The following is a 17,048-nucleotide window of genomic DNA, read 5'->3' as shown; positions in this document are numbered from 1 at the left end:
TTAGGCCTAGGCTACTACAGGGTTCATTTTCAAAACGTAAATGTAAGAAACTTATCCAAGATGATTATGACGATGAGTAGGCTACTATTATTTAACTGAAGTTATGATTACACATGCCTTTATTTGAATGTATATTTATCCGCCGGGATGATAGAATTGACGTCATTATACGTGATGACGTAAAAGAACTGGTGAACCGCTTTTTTGAACCGGCTCATTGACTCCAAGAGGGAAATTTTACTGGAATTCCATTTTAAGAGATGTTAATGGGAGAAAAGCATGGCTGCTCCCTTACAAATTTTGTATTTCTAACAAAGTAAGAGAAATTCACCTGAAGATCTTACACACAATATATCCAACTAATATGTGGCTTTCTAATTTTATGGATATTGGGAAAGAATGTTCCTTTTGTAACAACTGTGAGGAGTCTTTAAATCATCTGTTTGTTGATTGCCAGAGTGTAAAGTCATTTTGGAAAGATTGTTTTTTTACTTTTTCAGTTAAAATTAATCTAACGATAACACTGAATGTGAAAGAAATTATTTGCTACTTTGAGAATGATGATAAAAATATTCTCAATTTTGTAAATGTTATCATCCTGAATGGCAAATTTTTCTGTAATGTTATTTATATGTTCTAAAAAAAAAGAAAAAAAGAAAAAAGAACCGGTTCATTGAAACGAACTGTCCGAAAGAACCGGTTCGCGGAAAAGAACCGGACTTCCCATCACTACCGGAAATACGTCATGCTCGCCAGTGCATATGGTGCATACCATAGATATCATATATAAAGGCTAGATGTCTCGTGCGCGCTGCTGGCCAATGGAGGTCGACGTCCGCACGTGGCGGCCATCTTGCGGCAGTGCGCTCGCTCACTCGTTTAATGGTGCAAATACTTTTAAATAACCATAACTTGCCCAATTTTCTACCGATTTTCAAACGGTTTGGTTTGTTATAAACGTCAGAGATGTAGTTATGACACTACATACATACACTGCATACATATGAAAAATTATAACATACATGTTCAAGCATTCGGAATTATAGCCACGTTAATAACGTTTGTAAGAAACCAAACCGTTTGTAAATCCGTCAATATTTCAGCGAGATAAGAGGATTTGTGCGCATGCTGATCACTCACCTTAATGCACAGAGCACTGACATAAGATGGCCGAACGGTGATGCCGGAAGTGACTGCGCCATAAGACATCTAGCGTTTATATATGATATCTACGGTGCATACTGCCTATTTACAGCGTGCCTCTGATCTTCGCGCGCTTTCTCCTTTCTCTTACGCGAACTCGCGTAATTCAAATATTAACGTCATTTTGATTTACCGCTGACTGAATAACATTTGTTTATCTGATCTAATTATCAGGTAAAAATATGATAGTATTCGTATCTTCTATCCAGTCGGATCTCCTCCTTATCTTCCAACTCCATCACCCTCGTCCGTAAAACCACAGAAGAAAGAAAGACTGGAGCATTCAGACGGTGAGTTTAATCTGTTTTACATTATTTATGCGTTTTAGCGGTTTGCTTGTTATTTGTCTGTCTTTTTAATGAACTTAAATTAAGCTTAGCCTATTCTTCCCCACTTAGCTTATGAAAAATAACCATGGTTTTGCTACAGTAACCATAACACATGTCCTCATGTTTTACTATGTTTTAAACATATTTGTATTAAAGGGACACTTCACCCATTTCACCCAGCGCCTTGTATCGTTAGTGTATTTGTGACTGGCCTTCATTTCTTCTTGTCTGTGTTCTGCTGGAGGGGGTATAGTAATAAACAGCAAAAACAGTAATATTGTGAAATATTATCATTTGAAATTACTGTTTTCTATTAAATCTAAATTAAAAAAAAATTTCAGTGAGTCAAAGCAGCTTTTGATTGGCCGTTACCCCAGTCTTCAAAAATATTTTTTTTATATAATGTTTTTACATAAACCTTCCTTTACTGCATGTGCTTGTTTTCCACAGAAAGGCTGACTGACTAACATATAAATAAAACATATAAACATATAAGACTAACAATAAAACATATGTTAGTATATTCGTCTATTAGTAACGCCACTGAAATACAACTGTATTTTTAATCAGAGAAATTAGGTTTGGTGAAGCCTCTTTTACTCCATCGCTCGTACTGTAGGAGGCACTGTGACGTTATTTAGTCTGCCGGTAAAACCACTGAAGAAAGACAACTGGAACTCTCAGACGTTGAGTTTAATCTGTTCTATAAGCATTTTAGCTGTTGGCTTGTTATTTTTATATATCTAGTTTTTAATTAACTTTAAAATTTAGCTTTTCCACGCCTACTTGGCTTATGAAAAATAGCTATGGTTTTGCTACAGTATAACAATTGACGTCATGTTTTTTCTACAGTAACCATGTTTTAACCATGATATTTGTAGTAAACAGTTACTAATAATACCAACACAGTGGGTAATTTTCAATGCTAGATTCACGATTTTGGGTGAAATGAGTAGAAATCTTACAATATCATGTTTATTATATTACTAAATGAGTAATACATGTAATAGTGTCATATAGGCTACTATTTGATAATATCCCTGCACAATGTTGGCTCAATACTGAAACTAAACATAAATGCTCCTAAACACTTATATCTGAAATTAATATTCTCTGAAATGGGCTATTTTGAGTTTAAATCAGTGTCAGTTCATTGCAAATTCCTCATGAACTAATGATGATGTTTGTCTTCAGATGTTGACCATGAGAGCGCAGATGAATGTGATCTGCTGTAAATCAGTAGGAACTGATCTGTCCATGCTGGATATTGAGGATTTCATCACTGAAATCTGTCAGCTGAAGAAAGAGGTGGCGTCACTGGAGGCAAAGCTGAGAGAAAGAGGAGACAACCCCAACAGAGAGGTTTGAGCAGCTCATCATTTCATCCTTCAGCTCAATCAAACCAAAGCTTTGTTAGCTTCTCACTTCTTATGCCTCAGTAATGAGGCTAATATCAACGGGTTGTTGTTTATTTGTGTTGATCTATGATGTGTTTGTCAGGATCTGGAGAAGGTTTCAGTGTGTGTGAGTGATGGGAGAGAAGCTCAGGATTCAGTCTGGAGATCCAGAGACACACAGGACTCAGAGCTCAGCCGCACTTTACTGTGTTATACTGACGCTCAGGATCATGGATCCGCTGATCAAACCTCTGACTGTAACGCTGGAGAACAGCAGATGAAGATGTGCTCCGTCAAACTGGAGGACTGCAGGAACCTGATAGAGAGACGAGGAGAAGAAACCACAGCAGAGGAACAACAACAGAGCCAGGAGGAGGAGGAGGAGGAGGAGGAGGAGGAGGAAGATCAGAATGAAGATGTTGATGATGATGATGATGACTTTGTTCCTGCAGGTATGTTTCTTTCTTTTATGACCAGATATGCTGAAGTAACAGAATTAGTGTTAAATTGTAGAAATTCATGTGGAGCAGCATTTGTAGCGAACTCTGCCAATTCATTAAGACTGTGTAAAATATCCCAGTGATAAAATATCAAATCAGACATTGTATTTATTTAAATGACAGCCTTAAGTTAAAAGTTTGATAACACACATCACAATTTGGATCAACTTATCTCTGGGCATTGTTATTTTTTTCTGCAATTATATTGTACACATACAGTATATTGTACATATATCTGATATAGCATTGTATTAGCAGCTCTAGGATAAAGTTATTGTCCAGCTAAAGTTAGTTTTGATTGATTGATTCACTTCCGTTGCGAAGGTCATTAGTTATTAACGTCGGGGCCGCTAACACGACACCGTTCTAACAGAAAACCCTCAATGCGCTGCGGCCACCCATTCGCACAAAACAGTGCCTGGTGGCTCGAGAATGCACTCCCGGAAATAGGTTCCAAGGTGCAAAAGATTATCAGTTATCTCTGCGCAAACCTCTGCACAAACACCGACGTTAGTTAGCGCGTCCGCGTAGCTACGTGGGGACTCTGTACAGATAAAACGACAGCGATTTACACTTTTTTACAGCGTTGACACTTCAGGACTGCGTTGTCGTCGTGTCCAGGCATAGGTCCTTCATCAGATCTGGATACAGCCTGGATCCAGCGGACTGCAGTAAACTTCGGGATAAACCGAGAGACTAATATCTGCGTAGACGCCATCCTTAGATGTTCATCAGGATTTATGGGAAGTGTTCCCGGTTCCGGCTGACCTGATCTATGCAGCCTAACATTGAAGTATAGAAGTGTATAATGTGTTATGTGTATGCTAGGCCAAAGATATGTGTTTTTAGTCTAGATTTGAACTGACAGAGTGTGTCTGCTTCCCGGGCAATATTAGGAAGACTGTTCCAGAGTTGTGGTGCTAAATAGGAGAAGGATCTACCGCCAGATATTGATTATTGATATTGATAGCCGGAATTTTAAGATCGCAATAGACGTGAAGGACTATAATGCGTTAAGAGCTCGCTCAACTCTAGCTTCTGCGTTTTGGACCAGCTGTAATTTATTTATTAAGTGTGCAGGACAAGGTTATTCTAGGTTATTACATGAGGAACTTTTTTGTCCAATAATTAAAATCTCTGTTTTTTCAGAGTTAAGTAGTAGGAAATTACTAGTCATCCAGTCATCAGCTATGCATTCCATTAATTTTGTGAATTGGTCATTTTTGTCGCGGCTTGAAGAAATATAGAGCTGAGTATCATCAGCATAACATTGAAAACTAATTCTATGCTTCCTAATGATATCTCCTAATGGTAGCATTAGGCATGTGCCGGTATCACATTTCCATGCTGCGATTAATTGAGTGATCTTCTATCACGGTATACGGTATTATCACGATATTTTAATTGCACATGAGAAACAGATGGATTGGGGGGGGGGGGGATGTAAAAAATAAAATAAAACTTGCATCACAAGGTGTAATTGTGATTGTCAAAACATTTGGTAACTAAACTGAATTTTATTAAGTTTAGTAAAAACATGTTACAATGATTACATTTTACAATGACTGGTAGGCTACTGTTTGTATTGCTTAACACAAATTTAACGATTTCAATTCAATACTTGGGATTTGATTTAAATCTTGATTCAATATTGACTAATTTTGGATAAATATTAGGAAGGCTACAGTAGATAGCCCACATGTTATTTTTTTCTCATGAAAAAAAAAAATATCTCACATAATGCTATGTAACCATATAGAGCCCTATCAGCTGGTATTATTAAAGGTTACAAATAACTAATTAAATCAAATATAATGTGGTTTTCATTATAATAACAATTATGTAATGACACAAGTACAAATATAATAAATATGTAAAAAAAATTGCAGTGTACATATTCAGCAAAATACTCCTCTTTATCTATTTGTTTTAGTCATCATATGCTGCTGGTCATTAAATGGTTTAAATGTAACGTTCTGTGACACAATTGTTCTCCTGTTTCATATCAAAAGTAACCTGCTCTGTCTTGTTTGACGGTCTTCGTGTCCTCTTTGCTCCGCGATGTTTCTCTGCGTGAGAAAACGGATGTGTGGCGTGAGCGTGTGAAGAGTCTCGCGCTGAACGCGTCAAGTTGGCAGCTCTGCTTTTAGAAGCGGGATGGATCCGGATAGATCGGCGGCGGCGTTCCTCCTTCCACCATGCTGCTTCTCTATGTGAGGACTGTTTACATTAGACTAGAAGTGCGCACCGGCCGCATGCTTATACACATGGCGATTGTTTACATCAGAGTGCGCACGTGTTTCGCGCAGCATATACGCAGTGTTTGTTTAAGCGGCTGATGGAAAATAAGCTATAATGCGCGTTCTAAAAATCTAAATTTGGATCTATTGTTTTTCACGGTATTTTGAAGTGCCCGCGATAACAATATCGTGCATATTCATTACCGCGATTTATCGCATTACCGAATACCGGCACATGTCTAGGTAGCATGTACAGAGTGAACAGCAACGGTCCTAGTACTGAGCCTTGTGGTACGCCATACTGAACTTGTGATCGATGAGACATTTAACGAGTTTAGTAAATTCTTCCTCTCCTATAGCAATGAATGAATCAAATTTTCATCCTTCCAAACCTTTCAATCAAACCTTAAGGAGACTACATGCACTGTCTGATGCGATACTGTAGTAGACGGTTGCATAGTTATAATTTTCTCACTGATATTATCAATCTTGTTAGTAAAGAAGTTCATAAAGTCATTACTGCTGTGCTGCTTGGAAACGTCTGGGCTTGAAGCTTTATTTTTCGTTAGTTTAGCCACTGTTTCAAATTAATACCTAGGGTTTTGTTTATTTTCTTCTAATAGAGTTGAAAAATAAGCAGATCTAGCAGCTTTTAAAGCCTCTCTGCATGAAATCGAGCTCTCTTTCCACTAAATGCGAAATACCTCTAGTTTTGTTTTCTTCCAGTTGCGCTCCTTTTGAAAATCTCACTGCATGCAGATGGATAACACTATGACCAATCACAACAGGTTATCGCTTAGCTACCAGCGGAGCTAACTGGTAGATTATACTCTTACTGTATCAGGTCGGCAAAACAGCAAAAACGCCCTTCTTGCAAAGGAAGGATTCGAGCACAGTCTTCTGTTCCTCTTATAGAGAAAAAAAAGTCTAAATCTTTCATTGTAGCGGCCAAAGCCGTTTCAAACAACTGGTGTTCATCCATAGCCATCTTGCAATGCTTACTAATGACTTCGACGTCGCAGCACTGTCGTCATCTCGCCTCTGACCCGCCTATATCAGATAACCCGATGTGATTGGTGCAGCTCAGATAGAGGGGCATATTTAATGAGCATCATTCCTCGACACCAGAGTAACTCGCTGAGCAAATTCAACTTGTGCTCTCGCGAGAACTCTGGATTACCAGGGTAATAAATTACAGCAACACCTCCCCCTTTGCCTTTCAGACGAGGTTCATGTTTATAACAGTAATATTGGGTGGTGGACTCATTTAAAGTAATATAATTGTTTGGTTTTAGCCAGGTTTCTGTCAAACACAGCACATCTAGGTTATAATCTGTAATCATTTCATCAATATTCAGCAACCCGAGCTTTATCATTTGTTTATCTGTATTATATCTGTTTTTTATTTGTTGAACATAAATTAAATTATTGCCCTTAAATGGGTTTGGGAGTTTTTTGTATTTCCTAATTCGGGGAACAGACACACAGTCTCTGAGTCTCATAAGATGGTATCTAGGTGAAAGAGTCTCTATATGATGGGATTTATCTGACCTTGGTGACGTGAGACAGCTAGCAGACGGTTGGTTTAGCCAGTCTGTCTGCTTCCTGACCTGGGCCTCAATTCATGTTTGAGCTCTAAGACTATATGCTATATTACTAGAGAGAAGAGCAGCACCATCCCAGGAGGGATGAATACCATCTCTTTTCAACAGGTCAGGTCTGCCCCAAAAACTTTTCCAATTGTCTATGAATAGGGCTGGGACAGTTACCGCATTACCGCAATACCGCGGTCACGTGACGCCTACCGCGGGTCTGAGCTCGTCACCGTCATCACCGCAAAAAAAAATAAACACTGGCCTTCACATGTGTTCACGTTGTGTCTAATGACATGGATTGTGTCTACATTATGTCATACATAACATTGTGTCTTACATGGATTCAAGGTTTTCTAAACAAAACTTATCTTCAAAAGATGGAGCAAATCTGACACCCTGTGCAGACTCCCAATTATATTGCAAATGTCTTATAGCCTATAATTTGAAGCCCCAAAAGCAGGACCTCAGCTTTTAATTGCACGTGCTTATTTAACACAATTCTGCCAGAAAGACTCGGGAGAATTAATGCTGTAGCATAGACATTTATTAATGAGCTCAGCAAGCAATCAAATTCTTTGGCGGAGGCCCCGTTCATGACTCGAATTCCAGGGGTATTGAATCAGCGACTGCTGACTGAAGATGAAGGCAGGGGCGCCGCTCACCCCCCGAGGCGATGAAGGGGGCCATCTGGTGGTGGTGGGGTGGATGGAAGGGAGGGCGTCTTGAAGACTTCAGGTTGGAGAGGAGAGCCCATTTAGTGATGTTGGGGATGGTGATGGTGGACACCTGGGTGGTCGTGATGGGGGGGGGATGGAGGAGAAGATCCGTCTTAGTGGTGGTGGGGAGGAAGGTGGTGGCTGGAGCAACAGCATCTGCGGACTCAGATATGAGTAAGTGCTGCCCTTTTATGCTACAGCAAGAAAATGAATGGGTAGTTGAAGAGGCAATTAGTGACGTAAATGATTGAGTCTCCCTGGCAGAACTTGCGCTAGCTTTATTTCTCTCACGTGAAGACCGCGTTTGTCAACCCTCGCGGAGTCGCGGCAAGTGCACCAGAGAGTAATCTTGACGGCACTTGCAAGAAAATGGATAAGTAGGCTACATAATAAAATTCACAAATATTACACCATTTAAACATTATTAAAAAAAAACATAGGCTACTGAGTTACTAACAATCTTTGTCAAAGAATACACTTGTATGTTCACAGTTTGAACGTTCTTGTTTCCATTTGTTTCATTTCAATATCTGAGGTGAATTATCCATTGTTGCTTTTACAGCTACAAAGCTGGAGCACTAAATGATATTCAAAGTCACATTGCATGCTTTTAACATTAGATTATCATCGCCACACTTTGTTTGTTGTTCCAGCCGCAACGTCGCAGAAAAAAAAAAAAACTGGGGGAGGGTGGGGAGGGGGGTTGAGGTTTAAAGTGGTTTACCGCTATACCGCGGGAATTTCTTGCTTTTCAACCGCGGTAAGAAAAAATCCATACCGTCCCAGCCCTATCTATGAATTCTATATTATTCTGCGGACACCACTTAGACAGTCAGCCATTGAGTGAGGACAATCTACTAAGTATCTCATCACTCCTGCGAACAGCAATGCGGCCAGAGCAAATTACAGTGCCTGACATCGTACTTGCGAGTTCACACACCTCTTTAACGTTAATTTTAGTGATCTCCGACTGGCAAAGTTGAATTTACGATTAGCATTAGCCAGCACTTTTAAATTTGCTTTGATGTCAGGTGCTCTGGCTCCCAACAAACATGTGACTATGGTGGCTGGTGTCTCTATTTTCACATTCTGTGTAATAGAATCACCAATAACTAGGGCACATTCAACAGGATTCACAGTGGGTGTTTCACTGAGTGGGGAGAGACTATTTGTTATGGTAGTCGGACCGGAAGAACAGTGTTTTGTCCCGTGACTACAGTGTCTCACGGTCAGCCAGTTGCCCTGCTGCACGGGCTCTACAGCTGGAACCGAACAATGTACAGAGTTCACTAAGCTAGTCACATCCAAAGCAGTATCTAAAGCCCTTGCACTCTTATTATCCTCAATTAAAGTTTGGATGCATGTCTCTAGTTCTGAAATCTTCTCCATCAGCCTGACTACTTCCCTGCATTTATCACATGAAAAGCCCTCTGTGCTGACAGAGAAGGCTAATACTATACATGTGATACGAAGTGCAAGTGACAATAAGAGGAGAAGACATGACTCACCGTGTTTGTTGACTGATCCTACTCACCACAGTTGTTTGATGGACTCGTAAAAGGCGCGCGAGAAAAAATAAAGACGGCAGGCACGAATGGCGCGAGCGTGCACGAGAAAAAATAAAGACGGCAGGCACGGATGGCACGTTAACAGGCTAGCGAATTACTAGCGTGTTGTGCTAACGATAACGATTTAGATTGAAAGTAGCGATGTCAGATTAATGCGTGGTGATGAGTAAGTTATATTTAGCAATATAAACAACAATGGAATGATATATAAATAAAGATTCAAAACAGAAAGCTATACGGAGCATACAGACGCAAAGCACTCAGCAGCAAGGCAGACAGACAGACAGACAGGAGCAATCCATGATAAGGGTTATTAAGGGTATATAAGGGTATTAAGGGTATGATAAGGCCCAAAGGTGTCTTGGGTGGTCAAACAACCCTTGGTATTTTCCTCGTGGGGCTCAAGCTGTGCCCTCTCCAAACCAATCTATCTTTTACAAACTGCCCAAAGTTGACATCTTAAAGGTGCTGTATGTAACTTTTTCACTCTAATAAAGCATACTAATGCCATAATATGTTTGCATATATTGAGGAAACATGCTAAGTTTACATAATCATTTCTCTGAAAAACACTTCTACAGCCAGTTTTTTTACTTTGAAATGTGCGTTTCCAGGCATTGTCCATTGCGCTCTTTCCTGTTGCGTGTGCTCAAACTGGCAACTTGTGTGAAGGCCGTCGAGTCTGTGGAGCAGGTGGCGGGACAAACGACGAACTCTGATATTTAAAATAGGAAAGCAGTACCTATTTCGACCACTAGTTGTCATTCTTACAGACTTCACCTTTAAGTGGAATCTTACAAGGGTTCGTTGTTTACAGTGGTGGAGTTGGTTAGTTAGCTTAGATGCTGCCCACTTCATTTATGGTCCTAGATTGTTCCGTTTGAACAAATCATCTCTGTCCGATCTACTCTCAGATCCAACACAATTTTATTTTGACTGATCATTCAGCTTTAGTATAAAAGTTCTATATTTAATGCCCATTTTGCTCCTTTCAGAAGACATCGCTGGTTCATCTTCTGATGGAGAAACTGCCTCTACATCCAAACAGCGACAGACAGTGAAGAGTTTCTCCTGTGGAAAAACATTCAGCAAACAGGGTCATTTAGCAAAAAGTGAGAGAAAACGCACAGAACTGAAAGACTTCACCTGTAAGAGATGTGACATCAGCTTTCCTACCTTAGAAGAGAAGAGACGTCATTCAAAAAAGCACAGCGTGAAGGAGTTTCGCTGCGAACAGTGCGGGAAGGATTTTTTCACCACTCCTGATAATATGAGAGCTCATATAAAGACACACAGCGAAAAGACTTTGCACTGCAGTGAGTGTGACAAGTATTTCCGCACCAAACAACATCTTACAATGCATAAGAGAATCCACACTGGTGAAAAGCCGTACAAGTGTCCTCACTGCGAGAAGAGCTTTAACCAGAGATCCAATTTGAAGAGCCATCAACTCACACATAGCAATGAGAGGCCATACAAGTGTCCCCTCTGTGAGAAGAGCTTTAACCAGGGATCCCATCTGAACAACCATCTACTCATACACACCAATGAGAGTCCATACAAGTGTCCCCTCCGTGAGAAGAGCTTCAAATGCGGAACCAGTCTGAAGAAACATCTATTCACACACACCAGTGAAAGGCCGTTTCAGTGCAGTGAATGTGAGAAAAACTTTAAAAACTCCACTGCTCTAAAGGTACACAAAAAAATACACTCTGACTTCAAACCGTATCAGTGTTCACACTGTGAGAAACGTTTCTATCATTCAACTCACCGGAAATCCCATGAGAGGACTCACACCGGAGAGAAACCGTACCTGTGCTCCTACTGCGGGAAGAGCTTTGCTAGTCCATTTTCTTTCAAAGTTCATCTGAGAGTTCACACGGGAGAGAAACCATATCACTGTGGTGATTGTGGGAAGGGTTTTACTAATTCAAGTAGCTTACAAATACACCAGAGGACTCATACAGGAGAAAAACCTTTTAAATGCTCACTTTGTGACAAGAATTTTGCTCAATCAAGTGCCATGAAGATCCATGAGCGAATGCATACAGGAGAGAAACCTTACCGCTGCTCCATCTGTGGCGAGAGATTCACTTTTAAATGGGGCTTTCAGACTCACCAGAAGAAACACGCCGCTCCAGAGTCATCATAGCTTCATCATGTCATTATTTTTAGGTTGTGTCAAAAAAAACACCTTGCAGTGTTACAGGGACGTTATGGTTGTAAAATACCTAAAACTAGAATGTCCAAAGGAGACCAAACTTAAATATCTCTGTCTTAGCACCTTATATTAGGCCATATGTGAAAAATCTGGGTGTTTTACTGGACAGCGCATTAAAATGCATTATTATGCTATTTTAAAGTTTCCTAATGTTGTGGAGTCTCCTACAACAGGTTTACAACCAATGTACAATCAATGGCTTGAGAATATCCATAATGCACTGTGATGGTCGCACTGAATAAATTCCTGCATCTATCCAGAAGATGGCGCCCACAGCTCAATCATCCATCCATTAATTTTCCAAACTGCTGGTCCAATGTGGCTACAGCAGAATATCATACAGGTATAAATTGCTTTTTAATTAATTATTAAATTGTATAAATAAGGTTTATACATAGTTTCCATGACAGAGTTCAAGATAAATCTTTTCATCTCAGTGCTGGAGCTGCCAGTTTGTTCAGTTTTTAAACGATTATTAACCAGCACAAACTATGCAAAAGCGGCAGCCCTTCCAGTGCACTCAGTGTCTGAAATCACCCACTCGTTTTCATTCACTCCTATATTAGTGGGCTAATGTAGGGAAAAGTGAATGAGGGTATAGGGGGTGATTTTGAACAGCAGAGGTTTTCAGACTCACTAGAAACTTCCAGGCAAGTGTGTTGGAGCTAAACTGTGCGGGACGTTGGCCCTCCAGGAGCAGGATTGGACGCCCCCGTTCTTGAACATTATTAACTGTGTAGAAATGAATCCTCTGGATGAAAATCTGTTTCTTTTTGACAACTTTTAATTCATTGTAATGTGCAGATCAGTGTCTGCTGTTGAATTAAAGTGTGTTTATGGTCTTAGTCACTTGCTGAAATGATCCAGACATGGAAATGAAATAATACACTACAGGTACAGCAGGGCTCTTGAGTGCGACCAATTTTGTAAGGGTGCGACTTAAATTTTTCCTAGGTCGCACCGGTGCACCTAACGTCCTCGCATCCGCTCCGCTGCCTCTCCACGAACTAAGCGTTTGTTCTCCTTTGACGAAACTCACACTCTTCTCTCACGCGGTGTCACAGCTCGCACAACACGGCAGCCCTGCTTAATGAGTGACGACTGAGGACAGAATTAAACATTCAAACGTAGCCTGGTTACACTTAAGGTCTGTTATATTAGTCTGATTTTATTTTAAATTTCGGCTTCCAAAGATTATTAAAAAATAATATATTGAGTTAAAACTATCTAACTAAGCGCAACTTCTTCTCGCAGCATTACGCTGTCATTTCTCCCTAAAACACAAACTTAACGACAGAATCAGCACGATCGGTGAATGTTGTAAAATGCAGTCTAACTACTGTAGCTAAATTGGGGGATGCGCTTAATAATTAAAAGAGCTATTAAAAACACTAAAATCTGCGCAAGAGATGCTGTTCGCAAGACGGCGCGCGCTCCGAAACAGACCGAGACAAGCAAATTATACTCTCGGTTTCATGTGCACGTCTAAACGATCAATTGTACACAAAAGTGTGTCAAAATTACCGGCTTGGAGATTCACTAAAAACAGTTTGTCTTAAATGTACGTAGTTATGGAAATAGTTGGGAGAATAATATACACAGGTAACAAGTATGTAAATGCAGAGAAACTACAAACTAATTACTAAGTATTTACCTGGTAAGCATATGGTAAATTATAGTATTTTAGTGTGTAATTACTTAAGGTGATTAGTATGCAATTACAGAGAAACTACCAGGGAAAAAAACACCACTGTTAAATATCAACTCAACAAAGTACTGTGTACTTGTTACCTGTTTAGGTTGGTAATAACTCAGATTTAATTGTGTACTTCCTCAGAATGTAGGCAGCCAATTTTTAGAAACACCTCCAGTATTACCCATCAATTCAAGTTAGGTGTGTAGTTATCCTAGGGTTATGTTGGTAACAGTCTGTTTATTTATTACTATCTTGAAATTAAGACGGTAGTTTCCAATAAATTACCTTGTCTTACATAGTTGTTGTTCATTGCTACACCCATTTATAGAGGGTTTATCAAATAATTTACCTTACACTTACCTGGTAACTACCACGCAGGAACAGTTTTCCCTAATGTCATGGCACATCTTAAATACTGGGTATGTTCTTGCAGATGTTTTTACAATTTACTCAGTAAGTAAAGTGCAACTGTACTGTAAAATGAAGCCTTGTTTATTTCCATGGAATTACTGCAAGAACATACCCAGTATTTAAGATGTGCCCTAAGATTGGTACCCTACCCCTACACGAGAACGCGCAAAAACAAGGGTTAGGGCAGAAATCTAGGGTAAGGGGAGGTATTGGGACAGGCCCTTAGTCTACCGGTAAAACCACTGAAGAAAACCCGACAACTGGAGCTCTCAGACGGTGAGTTTTTAATCTGTTCTATATGCGTTTTAGCTGTTGGATTGTTATTTTTATGTAGCCTATCTAGTTTTTAATTAACTTAAATTTAGCTTTTCCACGCCTACTTAGCTTATGAAAAATAGCTATGGTTTTGCTACAGTAACCATAACAAATGACGTCATGTTTTTTCTAAGTAACCATGTTTTAACCATGATATTTGTAGTAAACCGTTACAATACCAACACAGTGGGTAATTTTCAATGCTAGATTCATTGGGTGAAATGAGTAGAAATCTTACAATATCATGTTTATTATATTACTAAATGAGTAATACATGTAATAGTGTCATATAATATTTGATAATATCCCTGCACAGTGCTGGCTCAATACTGAAACTAAACATAAATGCTCCTAAACGCTTATATCTGAAATTAATATTCTCTGAAATAGGCTATTTTGAGTTTAAATCCGTGTCTGTTCATTACAAATTGCTCATGAAATAATGATGAAGTTTGTCTTCAGATGTTGACCATGAGAGCGCAGATGGATGTGATCTGCTGTAAATCAGTAGGAACGGATCTGTCCATGCTGGATATTGAGGATTTCATCACTGAAATCTGTCAGCTGAAGAAAGAGGTGGCGTCACTGGAGGCAAAGCTGAGAGAAAGAGGAGACAAACCCAACAGAGAGGTTTGAGCAGCTCATCATTTCATCCTTCAGCTCAATCAAACCAAAGTTTTGTTAGCTTCTCACTTCTTATGCCTCAGTAATGAGGCTAATATCAGCAGGTTGTTGTTTATTTGTGTTGATCTATGATGTGTTTGTCAGGATCTGGAGAAGGTTTCAGTGTGTGTGACTGATGGGACAGAAGCTCAGGATTCAGTCTGGAGATCCAGAGACACACAGGACTCAGAGCTAAAACGCAGTTTCCTCTCTTATACTGACGCTCAGGATCATGGATCCGCTGATCAAACCTCTGACTGTAACGCTGGAGAACAGCAGATGAAGATGTGCTCCGTCAGACTGGAGGACTGCAGGAACCTGATAGAGAGACGAGGAGAAGAAACCACAGCAGAGGAACAACAACAGAGCCATGAGGAGGAGGATGAAGATCAGAATGATGATGTTGATGATGATGATGACTTTGTTCCTGCAGGTATGTTTCTTTCTTTTGACCAGATATGCTGAAGTAACAGAATTAGTATTAAATTGTAGAAATTCATGTGGAGCAGCATTTGTAGCGAACTCTGCCAATTCATTAAGACTGTGTAAAATATCCCAGTGATAAAATATCAAATCAGACATTGTATTTATTTAAATGACAGCCTTAAGTTAAAAGTTTGACAACACAATTTGGATCAACTTATCTCTGGGCATTGTTATTTTTTTCTGCAATTATATTGTACACATACAGTATATTGTACATCTGATATAGCATTGTATTAACACCCCTCCCCCCCACCACCACCACCACCACCACACACACACATGTCCCAATCACTTTTTAAAACAAAGTTACGCTACTCATAGGGGATAATTTCACATGCTTCCATGTCAAAGTATCTGTTATCAGATCTGTTGGACATGCAGCTTCTGTTCATGTGTGTCAAGACATTTTAGAAATCCTGATCGGACAATGTTTTACGGACTATGTAGGGTCAACAAAAATACATATAGTTAGGGTAATATTAAATAACTTAAACCATGATATAAGATTTTGGCCATATTGCCCATCTCTTAAGTAATTTTTTCCCTGTACGTATCGTTTGGTCCACCACAAGGTGTCACTGTGGCCTCAAGTCAAGTCACCTTCATTTATATAGCGCTTTTAACAATATGATTTTTTCAAAGCAGCTTTACAGTGATAGTAGGAAATTACAATAACAGAGATTGTTTTGGCTTTACAGCAGCCCTAGGATAAAGTTATTGTCCAGCTAAAGTTAGTTTTGATTGATTGATTCACTTCCGTTGCGAAGATCATTAGTTATTAACGTCGGGGCCGCTAACACGACACCGTTCTAACAGAAAACCCTCAATGCGCTCCGGCCGCCCATTCACACAAAACAGTGCCTGGTGGCTCGAGAATGCACTCCCGGAAATAGGTTCCAAGGTGCAAAAGATTATCAGTTATCTCTGCGCAAACCTCTGCACAAACACCGACGTTAGTTATCGCGTCCGCGTAGCTACGTGGGGACTCTGTACAGATAAACGACAGCGTTTTACACTTTTTTACAGCGTTGATACTTCAGGACTGCACTGTCGTTGTTAAAAAGGCTCTCCAATCTGGACTATAGTTAATTGTATTATAGTTATAGTTATATAGAAGAGACACTAATGCCCCCTTGTGGCTGAATACACATTAGGTTAACCCTCTGGGGACCACAAACGCGCCCGCGCGTTTTGCTCGTTTTTTTTTTTTAGCAATGAAAATAAACACTAAATGCTCTGTTAATTTTGATCTTTCATTTTCGTGTAATACATCAATCGATCCTGTTCAGTTTCTATTTTTTTTTCTGTATACTCACAATAAAAATAAAGTGTTTTGCTTTTTGACAAATAAAGAAAAATTAACATGATGCGATTTCTGCCTTCTCTCTGTCAGTAAACTCCCATTTGAAACGCGTTCGAAAATGATCTATAACTCCGCGAAAATTCAGTCAAACAGGCAAACAGACCCACGGGCATAAAGCTTGAGATCGCATCTTTTAAATGAAGTAATTTATATAAAAAACAAATATTCTCAGCTTCTGTAATCTGTATAAAAAGAGAGCGACTCCTGTCGAGCTCATTAGGAGCTAATTCACAGTAATGTGACCACTCCCCGGAGAGCGCGTGCTATTCAAACGCAAATTCTGAGAACTATTTCAGAGCTGTGAAACGCCCACATCAGCTGTAAACAAAGCGCGTCGCGACTCCT

At 39.7% G+C, this 17,048-nt stretch overlaps 2 protein-coding genes across 3 annotated transcripts in view; both read left to right on the top strand.

The window, feature by feature from the left end:
• Nucleotides 1–1,224: 1,224 nt before the first annotated feature.
• On the top strand, nt 1,225–12,611 carry LOC311077470 (uncharacterized protein). Of its 2 annotated transcripts, none has more exons than XM_084105998.1 (4): nt 1,225–1,493; nt 2,727–2,894; nt 3,033–3,381; nt 10,544–12,611. In XM_084105998.1, the coding sequence occupies exons 2-4, from the start codon at nt 2,727–2,729 to the stop codon at nt 11,698–11,700; spliced, it is 1,674 nt and encodes a 557-aa protein (XP_083962124.1). In that variant the 5' UTR covers nt 1,225–1,493; the 3' UTR covers nt 11,701–12,611. The 2 variants fall into 2 exon arrangements, with proteins under 2 accessions (XP_083962124.1, XP_083962125.1); XM_084105999.1 differs by having other exon boundaries at nt 1,232–1,493; nt 10,547–12,611.
• Nucleotides 11,983–17,048, top strand: part of LOC311077471 (uncharacterized protein) — a 21,500-nt gene continuing 16,434 nt past the window's right edge. Inside the window, exons 1-3 of the mRNA XM_084106000.1 lie at nt 11,983–12,112; nt 14,654–14,821; nt 14,960–15,287. Coding sequence (XP_083962126.1) covers nt 12,086–12,112; nt 14,654–14,821; nt 14,960–15,287 — 523 coding nt within the window. The 5' untranslated portion in view covers nt 11,983–12,085. The remainder of the gene's footprint in view (nt 12,113–14,653; nt 14,822–14,959; nt 15,288–17,048) is intronic.

This window comes from Abramis brama, assembly GCF_963993115.1.
Source record: "Abramis brama genome assembly, chromosome: 2".
NCBI lineage: Eukaryota > Metazoa > Chordata > Actinopteri > Cypriniformes > Leuciscidae > Abramis > Abramis brama.
Note: the sequence above shows the minus strand (reverse complement) of the source record. Positions and strands in the feature narration are given on the sequence as shown.